The sequence below is a fragment of the Mauremys mutica genome, chromosome 16, assembly GCF_020497125.1.
Source record: "Mauremys mutica isolate MM-2020 ecotype Southern chromosome 16, ASM2049712v1, whole genome shotgun sequence".
Taxonomy (NCBI): domain Eukaryota; kingdom Metazoa; phylum Chordata; order Testudines; family Geoemydidae; genus Mauremys; species Mauremys mutica.
Genome location: NC_059087.1, coordinates 31,188,810 through 31,209,336, shown reverse-complemented (window position 1 = coordinate 31,209,336; position 20,527 = coordinate 31,188,810). Strand labels below are relative to the sequence as shown.

The following is a 20,527-nucleotide window of genomic DNA, read 5'->3' as shown; positions in this document are numbered from 1 at the left end:
GCCAATTTGAGAGGAGAATCAGGCCTCTTATTTTTAAATGTCAGCTCTGCAAACTCCTGCTGGGCTTTTTCCTTCTCATATACAATCACCAGCAATAATAATTCTGCAGGAAGAATTTTGCCTTCAGTTTACACCTGTGCAACCTCCATGGCCATCACTTTGTTTGCACAGGTGTCACTGACTGGAACTTAATAAACAGTTCTGTAGATGATGCCCAAGGAGGAATAGATTCCAGCTCCCTCTCAGCTCTCTGTGCTGGGTCTGCAGGGATAAGAGCAGTAAAAAGCAGTACAAGCAGCAAATGTGACTGATACAGAAAGTAGATCTGTTGATTGAGAAGTCACTTTTCCTGGCAGAACCACATTTTAAGGCTCATTCCAGACTGCTTTGCTGTAGCACCAAGGTGATCAGTGCCCCATAAAAATGACTGTAACAGTTATTTCAGCCCTGTACTTTTACAGTGGGGACTCAGTGGTTTGAGCATTGGCCTGCTAAACCCAGCGTTGTGAGTTCAATCCTTGAGGGGGCCACTTAGGGATCTGGGGCAAAATCAGTACTTGGTCCTGCTAGTGAAGCGGCTGGACTCGATGACCTTTCAGGGTCCCTTCCAGATCTAGGAGATAGGTATATCTCCATATATGTTTATGTTTAGCTCCCCTTCCTCCAGCCCCATATCTTCCTGCTTAGCATAGCTTTACTGTGGCATCGTGACTGGCATGTTTTCTTTCATTGCAACAGCTGCACTTTGAGCACCCTTGCCATGATGTCTCGCTGTGGTGAGGGTCAGAATACACCATTATTAGGCTTTGATCCTTAGTATATTTTTTCCTCCTTCCTTGTGTTCAGGGGCGGTTTGATGAGGGGAGGTATTTGGGTTGGTTACTCCTATCCTTTCTTTGGAGTCTGTAGATTTAAGACCAGTGGGTTATTTCCGAGTCTTTTCCTCTTCCCCTTCCCCTGCAGTGAAAAAAGGAGCTTCTTAAAATCTTGGAAGGAATTATTCCCAGACACAAAGACACAGTTAAGGTGGTAAAGATGTCTCAGTTACTTCTGCTGAAGACCTTATTAGAAGGCTATTGCTCTCAAAAGGAACAAGCACTCGAAAGACAACAAATTGTAAATCAAGATTACATTTGTGGGGAAGAAAAGAGCACCAAGCTGTGTAGAAGCCTGGAAATTTAGATTATGCTTTCACAAACCACCTTAACTCCTCCCCATTCCTTACCAGACCTTGCAGCCCTCTGGCATAGATGGTCAGCTGTGCTAGGTATTGCAGGTACCTTTGGAATTCTCATGAGCTCCTCTTTGTGTGGAACTGGGAAGACCCTGTTTTGGAGAATAAGCTGCAGTGCTCTGTTGTCTGCAGCTAGCATTAGATATCAGATAAAGTACAAGTGTTTAACGCTGAGAGTAGTTAATCACTGGAACAACTTACATAGGGATGTTGTGGATTCTCCATCACTTGAAGTCTTTCGGTCAAATCTGGATGACTTTTTAAAAGCCATGTTGTCGCTCAAACAGGAGTTATGGGCTTTATGCAGAAATCATTGGGTGAGGTTCTCTGGTCGGTGTTATTCAGGAGGTCAGACTATGAAAGGTGTGAATCTGTGGAAGTTGATTGCTACCCTGCGGAGATGTTAGGTAGAGATGTGTACAGCCGAGGCCATAGTGGCTGTATGAGGGTAGTTGTTTCTCAGCCCCCCAACGGAAGGAGAATCGGATGAGTATAGCTCTGTTTGCACTCTCCTTAGAGAAGATGGTGGAATGGTACAAAGTGGTAGGTGTTTGGGGGTTGTGGGTAGATGGTAAAATGTGAAAATATTGCAGTCTTTTGACTCTAGTGGGAAGGTGAGGTGAGAGGGAAGGTCTTTGATCTGTACTTGGGGGGTAGGACTTGAGACACTGTGTCTGGCTCATTCTGGGACAATGCATTCGAGGAGCATCTGTGGCTGGATGGATGGGCCTTTATAGTGAATGTCATTTGTATACTTAGGGGATATGTGTTTCACAATGGGAATGTACGGAAAGGTACAATGTGGTGGTAGAATCCCGGATCTAGAAAAGCGTTTAGCTTCCTGACTCCCACTGGAGTTAGGCACCAAAATATGTTAGAGAATCTGGCCTAAGTGTCTTTGGGAGTCAGAGTAGGGTGTTCTGGGGCATGGGGAAGGGGCAGAACTTAGAGGGTTTGCAGAACCTTAACTCTGAATTTCCAGATTTTTTGAAGATTTATTTTTTCCATACGCTTAGCCTTGTCTTAGCAGGCCAGATTTCTGGGCTAGCGTAAATCCAATGACAGTGCCAGCGGAGACTGTGGTGCAGAATTTCCTGCTTTTCAGACATGGTAGGTTTATAACTGTAATATTCTAATAAGGTTTATAGAAGAAGTAACTGAGATGCCTTTGCAACTTAACAATATCTAAGTGAAGCTTTAAGTCGATTATTTTTGCTTTCAAAGCAAGTATTGAAAAACCTAGATGTGAAAACTTATTGTAGATTGTTACTGTGTCTCCAGATAGTGAGGCTATTCTTTTGCCGTCATTACAGATTAGCTGTAAACAATACATGTACTTTGATTAAACACTGGCCAATATAGACTTAGAGCTTGATTCTCCTCTCATTCAAGCTGGGGTGAATCAAGAGTAACTCCATTTCACTGAGATCAGAAGCAGGCACTTTGAATTACTTACTGTAGTAAGGCGAAGGCAGAGTTGCCTAGTGGTTAGGGGTTGGGTCAGGGACTCAAAAGACTGGAGTTCTATTCCTGGCCGTACCAGTGGTCTTGGACAAGTCACTTCACCTCTTTGTCAAGTGTTTTGAGATCTACTGATGGAAAGCACTATATAAGAGCTAGGCTATTATTATTATTTTATTTTATAATGCTTTTAACCTCTTTGAACTTGTTCAGCCCATAGAGTGTATAAACTCTTCTTGATTGGATGTGTGCCAGGGTTCTTTATAAGCTCCAGCAAACACTTGGCCTTTCTTTTGCTCTGTGAGAAACCTGCAGCATTGATCAGCTCTGCAGAAGTCAGACTAACTGGCTTCTATTCCCAGCTTTGCTGCTCTGTGCCTCAATTTCCCTATCTGCAAAATGGGGTTCTTACTTACCAACCTTATAGTCGTGTGGTAAGGATTAATTCATGTTTGTACAATGCTTTGAGGTCATCTTGTGGACTATGCTATTATTACTAAGCCCCGGCTGTGCAGCTGGGATGGTTACAGCATCTTTCTGACTGAGCCTGTAGAAGGCACGGAGAGGGTCAGTGCCTGCTGCATCCCACACTGGAATTTTTAACCATTCTGCAGGAGACGATAAACTGGCCCAGGCCACGATGAGGCTTTGTGAGTGAGTGCTGCTGACATCCAGGCTGCATTCCTGAACCCAGGACTTCCTGTTGCATAGTCTCCTCCTCTCTGGACTGGCCTTACTGACTGTGCTTTCCAAAGGCCTTGAGGGTGCCAGTGGCAATTGATAATTGGCAAGATTTCTTGGTAGGTTCCTTGCCAGCCCTGTTGTGCTTCTGGCTACCATAGATTCCTCAAAGGATGAGAGCAGCGTCCATTTTCAAAGCTGCCTGGAGTTTGGGACTAAGCGCATTCAGCATCTGCTCTTCTTTGTGTTACAGAGACAGAGTCAGAGTATAAGTCCAGAAGGGACCATCAGATCATCTCATTTCTCCTCCTGCACATCACAGGACACCAACACCCCCCAGCACCTGCACACGAAACCCAACAACCAGAATTAGACCAAAGTATCACAGCTGTGAGGAGACTAAACTGTTGTGTGCCACAAGCAGAGAACAGGAGGGATGGAGGCGCACCAATGCCCAATGCCCTTGCAATGGCAGGGAACTGATTAAAGGAGATATGCCCCATGAACCTAGCATGATCTTTGCAAATACACTGCTGGGTGTTTCCCATCCCAGTGGGAGGTTTCCTACTTGGTAGAGTGCACACCGCTCAGGCTGTTGATTGCTAAGCAGCCACCCTGAAGCAGCCGTGACTCTTTTGCTAGACCCTGCCCCTGCAAAGCACACTCTGCTCCCATTAGTGTCAATGGGAGTTTGCTGTCTACCTCAGTGGGATCAGGATCAGGTCCTGTGGCTACAACTGAGTTCAGCTGAGGTGATCTTGAGGACTGGAAGCAGGACGTTTGGGTGGAGGTCTCTGTTGGGTAATTCCCTCCTCCTTGTTCTTTGGTGCTCAGGAGAGTTTGCCTTTCAGAGCATGGTGCGAGGGGATCTTCTGCTCAGGCATTTCTCTCTAATCTGTCTGTTTAGGTTCTTAGATGGCTCCCATCACTGTAGTAACTGAGCATCTGGGAGGGTGCTGGGGAGGTGACTGATTTATCTTTGCTGTCCATTGTGGGCAGGCTCTATTAATAAGCTGTTTTTAAGCGTGTACTAAGCCTAGACACTATGGTGCTGGCTGCCTCAGAAACCATTAAATACACTAATAGTAGATCCTGCTCTGTCTAGTAATGTAAAGAATCTTTAATACAAACTGTATCCTAAAGCTCTTTATATATCTAACTACAGTTACCGGTATAAATAATACACAGCAGAGTGGGGGAGAAAATGGAGAGGTTCAGGTAAGGGAGAAAGGATGGTTTCAGGTGAGATCGTAAGAAAGATGTCAATGAGTGGAGCTAGGAAACACCACTAGGAGGCTGCGGAGAAGAAGGCACCTGTCCGAACAGTGGCTCAGTTGGGTGACCTGCTAGCACGGAAGGGAGATGTTTGATGGATGTACCATATACGTTGGGACAGGACAGGAGGCTCAGATAAACTGGATGTGCTTCGCTAGTGTGGCAGGCAGCTAACTGGGATCTGAAAGGGGAGCTTTGTCATGGTAGTGTGAGGCCTGTATGCAGGAAGCTACCGATATGTGTACATGAGAGAGACAAAGAAATAGGTCTTGGTTCAGATCTCATGTTGGCACAGGCGCTGAATTTCCTGTGTCAGCCAGTGTTCTCTGCCTAGTGTTAGATGCACCAAGGGGAGAGAGCCAGGCATTGGCTGTGTAGTTCTATGGTTCTTCATCAGCCTATTTGGTCTTGGCTGACTCCCTTTGTCACAAGCCCCATATACAGGCTGATGTGAAAACCTCCATCCCAATGCCCATATGACTGGTGCAGCTTGCGCTAAATGTACAGGACAGCCTGGGTGGTTTGTAGTGGTACTTCCATAATGCTGCAGGAGACTGTCTGTATCATAATCATGCAGCCGGCACACCAGCATGGCATTACCTGCTTTTTAAACCCGCTGTGGCATTCTGTTTGCCCATCATGTCCCCTAAGCCCTGTCTACCTGACCCACTCTGACATTCCGTGCACGTGAACAGATGCTCCCTACGACACCAGTCCCGGGGCCCTACTGAACAGCTGGGGCTGGTGGTACTGAGCACCCCCTATTTTTTTCTGTGGGTGCTTAAGCCCTGGAGCACCCACGGAGTCGGCGCCTATGCATAATAGGATACGGAGCCTTCCTTCTGCAGGTCACCATTTCAAATCCAGCTTGGGTTGGTTGGGACCAACGTTGTTACCATCAGTTTGGCTTTTCTGTGGCTTGGGTGAACTGAGTTTGGTGGATCTCAATCTAGCTCCCTCTAGAGAGATGTCCATGTCATAAAAAAATCCCTGTTGGCAGTCCCTTGTGTTGGCTGTTGTATACATGAATAAGGGCTTCAGTCTCTGAGGTTTGTCAGTCCAAAGCACCTTTCAAAAGCACTGGACAGAAATGGAGCAAACTGCTTCCCAGGCACATATTTAGCCCCTCAGCAGACGGGGTTAACAGTGCCACTGAACATTTTTTGATTAGAGGTTGGAGGGGACCTCCTTGGCTCTCATTCTGAGGTCACCGCAGCTGCCTTCTCATTGATTCTCCCCTCTCCCAATCTGTAGGCAGAGCTGTTGTCGCTGCCTCTCAGCCTCCTGAAAGCAGCTCTGTGCAGTCAGTAATCATGCATCTCACTGGGTGGTGGTGGTGGGAGGTGTCATTGTTGCTGATGCAGGAGAAGTTTTCTGCAGGTCTGTGCTAGTTTGCCACTGCCAGGAAGGGAGCAGGCCATGCCTACTGATCTGCAGCAGGGAGAGAGCATGTGCTGGGAATCAGCACTTAAGCAGAGGTCCAGGATGAGATATTATCATTTTACAGTAGGCTTTCAGGACAGATATGCTGCACATACTTTATACTTTATACTGGCACTAGAAAAGGTTGAGAGAAGGGCAACTAAAATGATTAGGGGTTTGGAACACGTCCCATATGAGGAGAGATTAAAGAGGCTAGGACTTTTCAGCTTGGAAAAGAGGAGGCTAAGGGGGGATATGACAGAGGTATATAAAATCATGAGTGACGTGGAGAAAGTAGATAAGGAAAAGTTATTTACTTATTCCCATAATACAAGAACTAGGAGTTACCAAATGAAATTAATGGGCAGCAGGTTTAAAACAAACAAAAGGAAGTTCTTCTTCACACAGCGCACAGTCAACTTGTGGAACTCCTTACCTGAGGAGGTTGTGAAGGCTAGGACTATAACAGCGTTTAAAAGGGGACTGGATAAATTCATGGTGGCTAAGTCCATAAATGGCTATTAGCCAGGATGGGTAAGGAATGGTGTCCCTAGCCTCTGTTTGTCAGAGGGTGGAGATGGATGGCAGGAGAGAGATCACTTGATCATTACCTGTTAGGTTCACTCCCTCTGGGGCACTTGGCATTGGCCACTGTCGGTAGACAGAATTCTGGGCTGGATGGACCTTTGGTCTGACCCAGTATGGCCATTCTTATGTTCTTACAGCCTGCTTCTATGCAGTTTTTTCACAGCCTTTCATAGACTCTAGGACTGGAAGGGACCTCGAGAGGTCATCGAGTCCAGTCCCCTGCCCTCATGGCAGGACCAAATACTGTCTAGACCATCCCTGATAGACATTTATCTAACCTACTCTTAAATATCTCCAGAGATGGAGATTCCACAACCTCCCTAGGCAATTTATTCCAGTGTTTAACCACTCTGACAGTTAGGAACTTTTTCCTAATGTCCAACCTAAACCTCCCTTGCTGCAGTTTAAGCCCATTGCTTCTTGTTCTATCCTCAGAGGCTGAGGTGAACAAGTTTTCTACCTCCTCCTGATGACACCCTTTTAGATACCTGAAAACTGCTATCGTGTCCCCTCTCAGTCTTCTCTTTTCCAAACTAAACAAACCCAATTCTTTCAGCCTTCCTTCATAGGTCATGTTCTCAAGACCTTTAATCATTCTTGTTGCTCTTCTCTGGACTCTCTCCAATTTCTCCACATCTTTCTTGAAATGCGGTGCCCAGAACTGGACACAATACTCCAGTTGAGGCCTAACCAGCGCAGAGTAGAGCAGAAGAATGACTTCTCGTGTCTTGCTCACATTTCATTCTGAGAGAATGTATTTTTCATGCAGCAGGACACATTCTTTGTGATGCAACATGACGGCCTAGTCAAAACACTGATTGAGAAGATACAACAGCACAACCGTGATCAGGGAATGCCAGAGACCCAGTCCAGATTCACAGCTGTCACAGATCCCTATTCTGCTGGTTCACAACCAATTTGTCAGGGCTGGCGCTGGGGCCATTAGTAAATGTGCTGGTTTCCCACTGCATTCAGTTCACTTTCCCCCTACAGATGCTTCTTATTTCTCTGCTCCTTAACAGCCACAGGAGATTATAGGGAGTCAGAGTTCTAGGGCACCAAAATCAAACCACATTTTAGGCCTGATTCTCCTCTCCCTTATACTGGTTTTACACTAGTTCACATCCACTGGGTTCAAATGGAGTTATTCCTGATATACTCCCAGGCAAGAGGAGAAACTGAACTTTTATGTTTTATTAGTAAATGTTCGGGAGACATGAGCAATATTAGTCCTTTGCACATGGACTGGAAAAAAATCCAATAAAGAAAAACACAGGGAAAGAGCCTGCTCATTGAAAGTTTTGGTGTGAAACTGATCCTGCAAAGTTCTTTAACTAGGGAGTCTCACACTGTCTGGCACATACATTTCTCTCTGTCATGTTTTTCAGGGCAGGAAGGTTTCCTTCTGCAAAGGATAAATTCTCAGACGTGTTGGATCTACCTCTTGCAATAAAATACCCAAGAAGTCATGGTGCGAAACAACACATGAACTGCTACCAGTAATGGTGGTAAATTGAATAACACTCAGACATACCCCTCTGTGCCGTGACGTACTGAGGCTGGATTTTGCTGGGGATGGACGGACGTGTTGTATTTGTTGCATTATGTTGCTTTGCATTGTCTGATCAGTTCTTATTGCAAAGGCCAGTTGACATAAATAAAATGCTGATGCCACTGTGTAATTATTTTTGACCCCGCATCTTATCTGGATAATTTAAGAGAGAGAGACACACACACACCCTGCAAGAGGCTAAATTCAGTGGGTCTTATAGCACTTTGCAGGATCAGTTTCACATCAAAACTTTTTACAAGGAGGCTCTTTCACCATGTTTTTCTTTATTGGATTTTTTTTCAGTCCATATGCAAGGGGCTAATATTGCTCATGTCTCCTAAACACTTAATAATAAAACATAAAGGTTCTGATTCTGCTCTTGCCTGGGTGTATATCAGAAATAACTTCATGTGAACCCAGTGGATGTGAACTAGTGTAAAGCCAGTGTAAGGGAGAGAAGAGTCAGGCCTAAAATATGGTTGATTTGGTTTGACCAGAGTACGCGACTGTGCAACCTGTTTGGGCCCCTCATGTTTACACAGTGTGTGCTACATTTGTACAGCATCCTAGATCCGGGCTATAAAACCACCGTAGCACAGAATGACGCTTCTCCATCAGGGACTAGCAAACCATGATAGGGAAATGTATGGCCTGTAGAGATAAGATGCATCCTGACCCGGATCTTCAGAGGAAGGAGAGGTACCTTGGTGAGAAGCAGTAACAGGGAAGCTTACAATGCCCGACCTCTATTTATTCTGTGGATATGCCTTGATCCTGAGAGATATTGAGCAGCCACATTGACTTCAGCATGCCTCTGGATCAGGCTCCACCCAGGGCCGGCTCCAGGTTTTTTGCTGTCCCAAGCAAAAAAACCCCAAAAAACCCTGGAGTGCCGCGGAAGCGGGAAAAAAACAAAAAAAAAGGACTGCCGCCCCTTGAAAAAGCCGCCCCCCAAGGGCTGGAAGGCCGCCCCTTGAGAAGTGCTGCCCAAAGCACATGTTTGGAATGCTGGAGCCTAGAGCCGGCCCTGTTCCACCCTCTCCTGCTAGCCAATCAAACCCTTTCACTAGTACCACAGCCACACTCAGTAGCTCCGGTCCCAGCGTACTAGGTTGCAGTATTTCCCCGTTGAGTGTCTCTTAGTTCCAGGCTCAATCAATATATTTTCCAGACATGATCCTTTACCAAGGACATGATGGCGAGGGGAAAGGGAAAACCTGGTACAGCTGGTATTCCTTGGATGTGTCCATCAGTTGGAGAGCAGACCACTGTTCAAAGCCACTGGAGAGCTGCTCCTGCTCAGCAGGATTGATGTTAGTAGGGACCGGAACATCACTGCATATTTGTGATTTTTTTTAACTCCTCCTTCAGTGGATGGTGTAACAGGCTGGGAGACAGGAGACGTGGATTCTGTACCCTGTTCTGCTCTTGACTTGATTCAGGAAGTCATTTTGCCCCTCTGTGCCTCAGTTTCTCCAGATGTAACAGTGTCATGATAGTTACCTCTTTTGTAAAGTGCTCTGAGATCTGTGGCTCTCCCCCATCTGTCAGTCTCTACCCATCAGTTGTCTCTTGTCTTGTACTTAGATTGTAAGCTCTGTGAGGCAGGGACTGTCTTTTTGTTCTGGCACAACTTGCTGAAAACTAATGGCTGAAAAATGCCCCCTAAGGAATATGATGATGCTTTAATAATCAATACGAGTGCAGTTATTGTAGTGCAGGATACTCAACCTCTGTGATAGTGGGAGCCTCTTTGGCAATGTACCAGGGCTGCAACTAATTTACATAGCCCTCAATGTTTCACTCAGGAATGAATGCACACTGCCATACTGCTTGCCAGTACTTGGATCTTCCCTCAAGAGCAGAGCAGAAATTGCTGCTTGTTTGAGTCCACAAGCAATACAAATCTGCTGTGATCCTATCTGAGCTTGAGCGATATTTCCACAAACAGAGCATTTTGGGCTGCACCGGGCAAACCATTTCACTACCACTAACGGCATGGCATTTTCTAACCCCAGGACTTGAACCGGGGGGAGGGGGGGGGGAATGTACTCCCTCCAAAGAATGGTTGGTGCACTCCAACTCTCTCATGACTCTCTTTCCTTAGTAGCAGTGAGCGGGGGTGTGACATAACCACCTGTAATGCTTTCCTAAATTTGAGTGTTGCCTGAAACAAATCTTAACTATGAAGTGCCCCACATATATGGTGAATTTTACATCCCGTAGCAAAGAATTCAGGGTTGAAAGGGTTAATACTGCATGTATCCACATTTGGAACCAGGTGGATTCTGAATTGCCAGTGTGATGGGACTGAGGTGGAATCAAGAGGTGGAATTTTCTCCTGGTCTTATCTCCACTGAAGCCACTTTCAGCAAAGAATTTGGTCACAGATCTGCTTGTGACATTCCCCAGGTTACAGTCTGGACTGACGGACAGCTGTGTCTCCTCAATTCCCCAACCTGGGATGCCTTTTACACTGCTTTGCTGTGAGAGCCACCACTTTGGTCTGTTCACACACGGCCTCCAGAATGTAAATCATTCCAGCTATACTGTAGGAGTGCTATAGCCAGCAAACTCCCAGTCCCAGACATTTCCCCAGAAATGTGCATCTTGTACTGCCCAGGCCCTCCTGGACAATACAAGCTCATATAAAGTCCGCCATTTCATTAATAGAAAATAATATGCACAAATCTTGTTATCCCAAATAAAGTTTCCCAAAAACTTTAATCCAAACACACTGGTTTAGATAAAACAATAAAACAAGTTTATTAACTACATAAAGAGAGATTTTAAGTGATTACAGGTAATGAGGCATAAAAGTCAGAATTGGTTACAAGAAAATATAAGATAAAACACAATTAATGTCTAAGTTAACAAGCTAAATGAATTCAAAGCAAAGGTTTCTCTCACCACACGCTCCAGCAGTCTTACTGGCTGGAATCCGTTCAGCCAGGACCCATCCCCCAGTTCAGTGTTAATTTTCCTGTCCTTCAGGTGTTGTTGATGCTGTGAGCAAAGAGAAAGTGAGGAGTATTTGTGGGCATCTGTTCCCCTTTCTTATAGCTCTCTTTCTCTTTGAAAATCATCTCTAGCTGAGGTTCAGGAGACAGCAGGTCTTTGGGGGTGGTAACCTCAGCTGTTTCTTTGCCAAACGATTTTTTGCTCTCACCCTTTTTCCTGCCAAAGAATGGCTGCTTCACCTGGTGATAATCCATTTGATTTTGTTGTCGCCTGGCTGAGACATCAGTTTGCCTTTTGTCTTCGAGGAACTGGTTTGTGCCTGCTTTTCTGATTCAGGGGGCCTGGAGCAAAGTCGGGGAGCTGTGGCACTTGTACTCACCCGGCAGCGGTCTGGGTCTTCGGTGGCATTTTGGCGGCGGGGGGCCCTTCAATCACTCCACATCTTCGGCAGCACTGAAGGCCCCCCACCGCCGAAGACCTGGACCACCACCAGGTCAGGGATCACGGGGCCTGCCTCCCCCACCACCCCCCGGGGCAGCCCTGTTCTAACTTGGAACATGTCTCAGTAATATTATACAGTGGAATCTTATAACTTTACATAGAATGTTGCACACATATTTTACCAAGATAATAATGATCAGCAAATTATGAGTTTTCAAATGATACCTCACAAGGCATACTTTGTACAGAATCCATTATAGTTTTGTAAAAATGGTGAACATAGGAATACAGACTGTTGCACTGCTGTTAAAGATGGTATAGATTGGAGAGGATTATTGTCCACTGGCTAGAACAATGGGCTGGAGGTCAGGACTCCTGGCTTCTGTTCTCGGCTCTGCCACTGACTTGCCATGTGACCTTGAGCAAGTCGCTTCACCTCTCTCTGCTTGGTTTCCCCATCTGGCAATAACAACACGGGGTGCTGTGAAGCACAATTAATTGATGTTTCTAAAGCACTTTGGGACTCTTGGATGGAAGATACTATAGAAGGCCAAAGTCTTGTTACAACACTGTATTGGTTTCTTCCTACAAACACACGGATACATTTCACATGGAACTATACAACTTGAGCAGTCCCCGTCCAGCTTTAAAGGGGAAAGGACTCCCTCCCCACCAGCATTTTGTTGCTAAACTCTGGAACCTGTCTCTTGCGGACCAGACTGGTGGCATGCTGTGGAGGCATCTGTTGATGCAATGTGTCCCCATATCCTCTAGCTTTTGCCAAAATGGTACCAAGGAACTCTGTTCAGTTCTCTCTGGCAGGAGAGAGGGTTGCCATGCTGCAGGAACCTTTTGAGATTGGGAGAAGTAAAGGTGCAGGATCCTCAGGGATTCCTCATGCCAAAGATATCCTGGACCAATAAGGTGCAGCTTTGAGATGCAGAGGGGGGATGTACTAGCTTGAAATTCTCTCAGTTGCTTATTTGACCCACTGCAAGCCTGCTGTGACTGAGTGTTCCTTTAGGGCTGATTGCGCTGGGGCAGGGGGCATCTGCCTCGGAGTAAAGCCCTGGATTTGTGGGCACACAGCTCTGAGCAGCCTCTCGGAGTATCCAGAGGAGGGGACAGGCATCACAGCACTGCAGTAATGCTCTAACTCTGCCTCATGCCTTCTCTGGAAGATGCTGGCTGGAGGATTTTTTTCACTGCAATCCTAGACTTGGGAAAAAACTGATTTGCAGCAAGAGAATTTTCTGCCAAAGGGGTGTGTGTGTGTGTTGGAGCAGGGGTGGGGGAGTGGTGGAGGTCATGAAATGAAACAAAGAGCCTCATGCAGCATTTTCCTCGGCTGCAGTCTCCAATATCTTGCAGTCTAATGATTCTAGGGCCCTCTTCCGTCTCCTGCCTCTCATTAGGGATGCAACACTATATCTCTTTTAATAGCGTTTGTGTCTGGAGAGCTCCCGACAGGAGGTGACCTCAAAAATTTATTAACCTCTTAATAACCCATGCCAGGGCTTGGCTTGCCATTTAGGTGTCTGGATTACTCAGGTTTCAAAGGGGAGGTGCTCCCACACTGCACTCTACCTCTCCTGCACAAACAAGACTGCTGAACTCATTGCTTCTGTTTAATAGTAGACCTAGCACAAGGCTAGGACTGGCTTAGCTGGGAGCTCCCACAGCACCTCCTGCTGGGAGAAGCTGGAACTGTTCTCCCACATTCATTGCTCCTACAGCATCCCTTGAGCACCTCCTGCTGGCAGAGACAGCCTGGGATGCTATGAGTCCTTGTGAGGCCAATGCTCCTATGTGATTCTGCTAGGAGAATCTGGAGCAGAAGTAGCTGTGAAGTCTCTTGCTCCATACCCCCCTAGGATGGTTCTTGATCCCGCTCTGCCGGCGCAGTGTTATTGTAATGATGCCATGTCTTCTTGTCTCTCCAGGCTCATCCTTCCGTACGCATCAAAGGAACAGAACACAGCTACAGCCCAGTCCTGTGCCAAGATGAGCAGTGTGCTGCCAGTATCAAAGGGAGGCACACCCACTGTCCATTCTGCAGCATTTCGGAGGCTTATCAGGACCCGTTCATTCTCCGGGCTCACTACCGGGTCAAACACGTGGACAAGGGGCTTGACTTTGCAGGTAAGATGCCACTTTGAAATGGTTGGACAGCTCGCCCGGTTGGATTGGAGCTTCTGCAGATGCTCCTGTACTCTCTACAGAAGTTGCAGCCCACACTGATCCTTGACTCACAACAGATATCCCTAGACCTCCCGTAGCTCTGTGTGTGGTGGGGAATAGGCTGATTCCCCAGCAGTGGATGCATACACTCAGGTGGTGGCTAATGATAATGGAATATAAAGCCTAGGTTGCCAGTTTGTATGCAGCCCAGGTTCGGGGCAGGGGAGACCGAAAGGTTGATACCATCTGATGCCTGTTCATAAGAACATAAGAATGGCCGTACCTGGTCAGACCAAAGGTCCATCCAGCCCAGTATCCTGTCTGCCGACAGTGGCCAATGCCAGGTGCCCCAGAGAGAGTGAACCTAACAGGTAATGATCGAGTGATCTCTCTCCTACCATCCATCTCCATCCTCTGACAAACAGAGGCTAGGAACACCATTCCTTACCCATCCTGGCTAACAGCATTAATGGACTTAACCTCCATGAATTTATCCAGTTCTCTTTTAAACCCTGTTATAGTTCCACAAGTTGACCGTGCGCTGTGTGAAGAAGAACTTCCTTTTATTTGTTTTAAACCTGCTGCCCATTCATTTCATTTGGTGACCCCTAGTTCTTGTATTATGGAAATAAGTAAATAACTTTTCCTTATCTACTTTCTCCACGTCACTCATGATTTTATATACCTCTATCATATCCCCCCTTAGTCTCCTCTTTTCCAAGCTGAAGAGTCCTAGCCTCTTTAATCTCTCCTCATATGGAACCCGTTCCAAACCCCTAATCATTTTAGTTGCCTTTCTCTGAACCTTTTCTAGTGCCAGTATATCTTTTCTGAGATGAGGAGCCCATTCAGTGGCCTATGAGAAATTAGCTAGTGGATCAGTGGACAGGTGCCTATCTCACAAAAACCACTGCCACAGCTGGCACTCATTTGTCAAACTGCACAGTATGCAACAGCTTGGGAGAGGAAGTGAAGGAGAAGAAACGCTGACATCTATGCCAAGATTGCGCGGGGCATGGGGGGAAGGGCTGCACCAGGGACATGCAGCAATGCCGTGTGAAAATAAAGGTGCTTCGGCAAGTGTACCAGAAGACAAGGGGGGCGAACAGTTGTTCTGGTTCTGCCCCACAGACATGCCACTTTTATGAAGAGCTGCATGCGATTCTCGGCAGCAACCTCCCCACTACCCCAAAACACTCTGTAGATCGCTCCCAGGAGCCCCGGGCCACCTTGAGCAATAACAAGGAGGACATTGTTGAGGAGGAGGATGTGAGATTGGCAAGCGGAGGATCAATTCTGCCCAACAGCCAAGAACTGTTTTTACCCCTGGAGCCCATCCCTTCACAGGACCGGTTGGCAGCGGAGCGGGATGCCGGGGAAGGCACCTCTGGTGAGTACATATTTCCAATCAAACTGTAGGGGCTACATGCTATCATTTTATGTTTAATCTGAACAAAAAAGTAGGTGTAGTGGGTATTGGTGGCCACTCCAGCTATGCAGAGGGTGCTCGCCAAAAAAGACTGTTTATATGCACAGGGATGGCCCGGGAATCCTCCAGGGAGATCTTTAGGATGCTTTAATGGAGGTTTTCTGCAATCCACAGTAGGACACTTTCCTGCACCACTCCAGTATTAACTCTGCTGGCATCATTGTGAGCACACAGCATTGAAGCATAAGGACCAGGTCTGTACCCAGATGCCTGCAGCATCTGTACCCTTGCTGCCTCTGTTACCCTCAGGAGAGTAATATCGCATAGGGTCACCAAGGGGAAACGGAAGTTTTCAATGCTAGCCCTTAACCCACAAACAACACAAGTAATCTGCCCCCTGTTTGGTGAAATCTGGGTCACACAACCACACTTTCTGAAACGTGCCGTGGTTATGGTTGGAGGGGATCACCGTGTATTGCAAACAGCATTGAAAAAAAGTGGGGGCGGCGACTTCCTGTTTGTCTCCCTTCCCCACCAACCCGGTGCTGCTTTTGCAAAAAACAAACTATTTGGGGGGCTTTACACTGGTGCTTGTCCTCCCGCACCATCCAGGTTGCTGGGGGACAGGGGGCTATTCTCAAGTTCCAACCTGGGGTCCCAAGGATGTCTTCACAAAAGCAGCAGCACAAGACCTCTTGCCCATACCTTGTGGCCTTACTCACCATGGCTGGAGCAGCACACCAACTCTTGCAATAGCCAGCAGTTGTGATTACATTGTGGCTTGCAGTGAAGTGTATTGAAGGGTGTTTTTTTAATTAAAAAAATATTAACTGTGCACCAGAAACAATCTATGCACTGTCAGTACTCCCCTTGTGCTTTGCATTCCTTGCAGCTGAAAACTTTCCCAGATTAGAAAGTGGAAAAAGAAGACTCGGGAGGACATGTTCAACGAGTTAATGCGTGCCTCCGAGAGTGACAAGATGGAGCTCAGAGCATGGAGGATTGCACTGTCTGAGAACCTGGCCAGGCACAGGGAGGACAGGAGAGCATGCAGGGAACAAGAGCGTGCCATGCAGGAAGAGATGGTGTGGATTACGAAGGAGAAATCAGACATGTTGAGGCATCTGGCTGAGGTTCAAGAAAAGCAGCTGGATGCTAGAGTCCCGCTGCAGCCTATGCTGAACCTGCTGCCATCATCACCCAGTTCCACATCCTCCTCCCCCAAATGTCCTATGAGGCGGGGGGTATTTGGTATCCTTTGCACTCAATACCAGGGGAGAGTAGGACCAGAAGGTGCCCATTCCCACACCTTTGATTGTGTAGAGGCTCTCTACACAAACATCCCACACACTGATGGAATACAAGCTGTCAGGAACAGTATCCCTGATGATGTCACAGCACAACTGGTTGCTGACCTCTGTGCCTTTATCCTCACACACAACTATTTCAAATTTGATGACAATATATATCTCCAGATCAGTGGCACCGCTATGGGCACCCGCATGGCCCCACAATATGCCAATATTTTTATGGCCGACCTGGAACCTCAGCTCCCGTCCACTCACGCCCCTTCTCTACCTACGCTACATCGATGACATCTTCATCATTTGGACCCATGGGAAGGAGACTCTGGAAAAATTCCACCACGATTTCAACAGCTTCCACCCCTCCATCAACCTCAGCCTGGACCAATCTACACGGGAGGTCCACTTCCTAGACACCACGGTGCTAATAAGTGATGGTCACATTAACACCACCCTATACCGAAAACCTACCGACCGCTATGCCTACCTTCATGCCTCCAGCTTCCATCCCGGACACACCACAAGATCCACTGTCTACAGCCAAGCACTGAGGTACAACCGTATCTGCTCTAACCCCGCAGACAGAGACCAACATCTAGAAAATCTCCACCAAGCATTCTCAAAACTACAGTACCCGCACGAGGAAATAAGGAAACAGATCAACAGAGCCAGACGTGTACCCAGAAGCCTCCTACTGCAAGACAAACCCAAGAAAGAAACCAACAGGACTCCACTGGCCATCACTTACAGTCCCCAGCTAAAGCCCCTCCAACGCATCATCAGGGATCTACAACCCATCCTGTTCAATGATCCCACACTTTCACAGGCCTTGGGTGGCAGGCCAGTCCTCGCCCACAGACAACCTGCCAACCTGAAGCATATTCTCACCAGTAACTGCACACTGCACCATAGTAACTCTAGCTCAGGAACCAATCCATGCAACAAACCTCGATGCCAACTCTGCCCACATATCTACACCAGCAACACCATCACAGGACCTAACCAGATCAGCCACACCATCACCGATTCATTCACCTGCACTTCCACCAATGTAATATATGCCATCATATGCCAGCAATGCCCCTCTGCTATGTACATCGGCCAGACTGGACAGTCTCTACGGAAAAGGATAAATGGACACAAATCAGACATTAGGAATGGCAATATACAAAAACCTGTAGGAGAACACTTCAACCTCCCTGGCCACACAATAGCAGATCTTAAGGTGACCATCCTGCAGCAAAAAAACTTCAGGACCAGACTTCTAAGAGAAACTGCTGAGCTTCAGTTCATTTGCAAATTTGACACCATCAGCTCAGGATTAAACAAAGACTGTGAATGGCTTGCCAACTACAGAACCAGTTTCTCCTCCCTTGGTTTTCACACCTCAACTGCTAGAACAGGGCCTCATCCTCCCTGATTGATCTAACCTCGTTATCTCTAGCTTGCTTCTTGCTTGCTTATATTTACCTGCCCCTGGAAATTTCCACTCTTGCATCCGACAAAGTGGGCATTCACCCACGAAAGCTCATGCTGCAAAACGTCTGTTAGTCTATAAGGTGCCACAGGATTCTTTGCTGCTTTTACACCTTTGATTGTTATTGCAGTGCATCTGTAAACAAGCTTTCCTTGTTTCTCCCCCCACAGTGTTATCAGCCCTTTTGCCCCAGGTTATCTTACTTTTCTTTGCCGTGTCTATGTGTCTGTGAGCATAATAAAAATTAATGGATTGAGGAGAAAAGGCTCTTTATTCATTCAACACAGGGCGGTTGGTGGAGGTGGAGTTTACAGGGGAGAAAACGCACTGGAGGGGACAGTTTGGTAAGGAACAACACAGACAAGTGTTGAGACTGTTTTTCAAAGCCTCACGGAGACACAGAGCTCCTCGGTGTGCTCTTCTTATTGCCCTGGTGTCTGGTTGCTCAAAATTGGCTGCCAGGCGATCTGCGTCAACCCCTCAGTGCGGCGGAAACTTTTCTCCCTTTGTTTCACAGATATTATGGAGCACACAGCAAGCAGCAGTAACAATGGGGATACTGCTTTCACTGAGGTCTAACCTAGTAAGCAAAGAATGCCAGCAACCTTTTAAATGTCCAAAGGCACATTCCACGACCATTCTGCACTTGCTCAGCCTGTGACTGAACCAGTCCTTACTGCTGTCCAGGCTGCCTGTGTACGGCTTCATGAGCCATGGGAGCAAGCGGTAGGCTGGGTCTCCCAAGATCACGATTGGCATTTCAACATCAACAATGATTATTTTGCAGTTGGGAAAGAAAGTCCCTGCTTGCAGCTTTCTGAACAGATCTGTGTTTCTGAAGATGCACACGTCATGCATCTTTCCCAACCATCCCACATTGATGTCGGTGAAATGGCCCCTGTGATCCACCAGTGCTTGCAGCACCATTGAGAAGTTCCCCTTGCGGTTGATGTTCTCTTTGGCACGGTGGTCATTGCCAAGATAGGGATGTGCGTTCCGTCTATCGTCCATCATGGAAAAACCACCCACTATGTCATGCATGTTGCCCAGAGTCAATACCCTTCTTAGCAGAAGTCGGTTGATGGCCCTGCAAACTTGGATCCCAACAGATCCTATGGTAGATTTACCCACTGCATATTGATGCCTCACTGACCAGTAGCAGTCAGGCGTTAAAAGCTTCCGCAGAGCTATCGCCACGCACTCTCATTTTAGTATCACTGCGCTTCAGGGCTGGGGAAAGCTCTTTGCACCGTTCCTGGAGAGTGGCCTTGCGCATTCAAAAGTTCTACAGCCAGTGTTCGTCATCCCATCGCTGCATAACTATGCTGTCCCACCAGTCAGTGCTTGTTTCCCGGGCCCAGAAGCAGTGCTCCACCGTGTCAAGGTGAAGCGTGACTGTCGCCAGCTCTATGTCTTCCAGCAGGGCTGCTTGCGTGGCATCACGTTGTTCCGTGCGGCGGCTCCTGTATCGGCAGTGTAAATACTGCAGGATAAGGCACGAGGTGTTTGTAATGCTCACGACAACAGTGTACAGCTGAGCGGGGGCCATGCTTATTGTGCTATAGCAGGGGTGGGCAAACTACAAGCTACAGCCCGCCAGCCATTTTAATCCGGCCCTCGAGCTCCCACTGGGGAGCGGGGTCTGAGGCTTGCCCCGCTCTGGCACTCCAGCTGGGGAGCAGGGTCGGGGGCCGTGCCACACGTCTCCTGGAAGCAGCGGCATGGCCCCCATCTCTGGTTCCTATGTGTCAGGGCAGCCAGGAGCGTCCGCTCTGCATGCTGCCCCCGCCCCAAATGCCTCCCCTGCAGCTCCCATTGGTCAGGAACCGCAGCCAATGGGAGCTGCAGGGGCGGTGTCTGTGGACGGGGCAGCGTGCAGAGCCGCCTGGCTGAGCCTTAGCGTAGGAGGCGGAGAAGGGGCATGTCGCTGCTTCTGGGAGCCACTTGAGGTAAGCACCGCTCGGAGTCTGCACCCCTGAGCCTCTCCCCACGCCCCAACCCCCTGCCTCAACCCTGATCCCCCTCCTGCCCTCTGAACCCCTCGGTCCCACCCTCCTGCTAGGGCCATCCCTTGCCATTTTGGTGCCCTATGCAGCCCCCCCACAAGAGGGTGGCGGGGCTGGCCCCAGGCCTCTGTGGGGCGACAGAAGTGGGCTTGGGGGCCAGGGGGGAAACTGCCTCCCAGCACGAGCTGGCGAAGCGGAGCAGGTTGGGGCCGGGTCGCTCCACTTCCTGCCGCCTGGTGAGTGCAGGGCACCCAACCCCTGCTGCAGTCCTCAGAGGAAGGGGTGGAGTGGGGGCGGAGCAGAGGCAGGGCAGAATGGAGTGGGGCAGGGCTTTGGGGAAGGGGTGGAGTGGGGGTGAGGCTGGGGCAGGGGCCATGGGGAAGAGCCAGAGCAGGGGCTGGAGCAGGGCCGCCCAGAGGATTCAGGGGGCCTGGGGTCTGCGACGGGGGGGTCCTTCCGCTCCGGGTCTTCGGGGCACTTCAGCGGCGGGTCCCGGAGCGAGTGAAGGACCAACT

The 20,527-nt window shown here is 48.1% G+C and overlaps 1 protein-coding gene across 3 annotated transcripts in view; it reads left to right on the top strand.

Moving 5' to 3' along the window:
• LOC123351063 overlaps positions 1 to 20,527 on the top strand; it is a 78,073-nt gene that overhangs the window by 5,825 nt on the left and 51,721 nt on the right. For all 3 annotated transcript variants that reach the window (XM_044990212.1, XM_044990210.1, XR_006573916.1), the window contains exon 2: positions 13,559 to 13,757. In XM_044990212.1, coding sequence (XP_044846147.1) covers positions 13,559 to 13,757 — 199 coding nt within the window. The remainder of the gene's footprint in view (positions 1 to 13,558; positions 13,758 to 20,527) is intronic.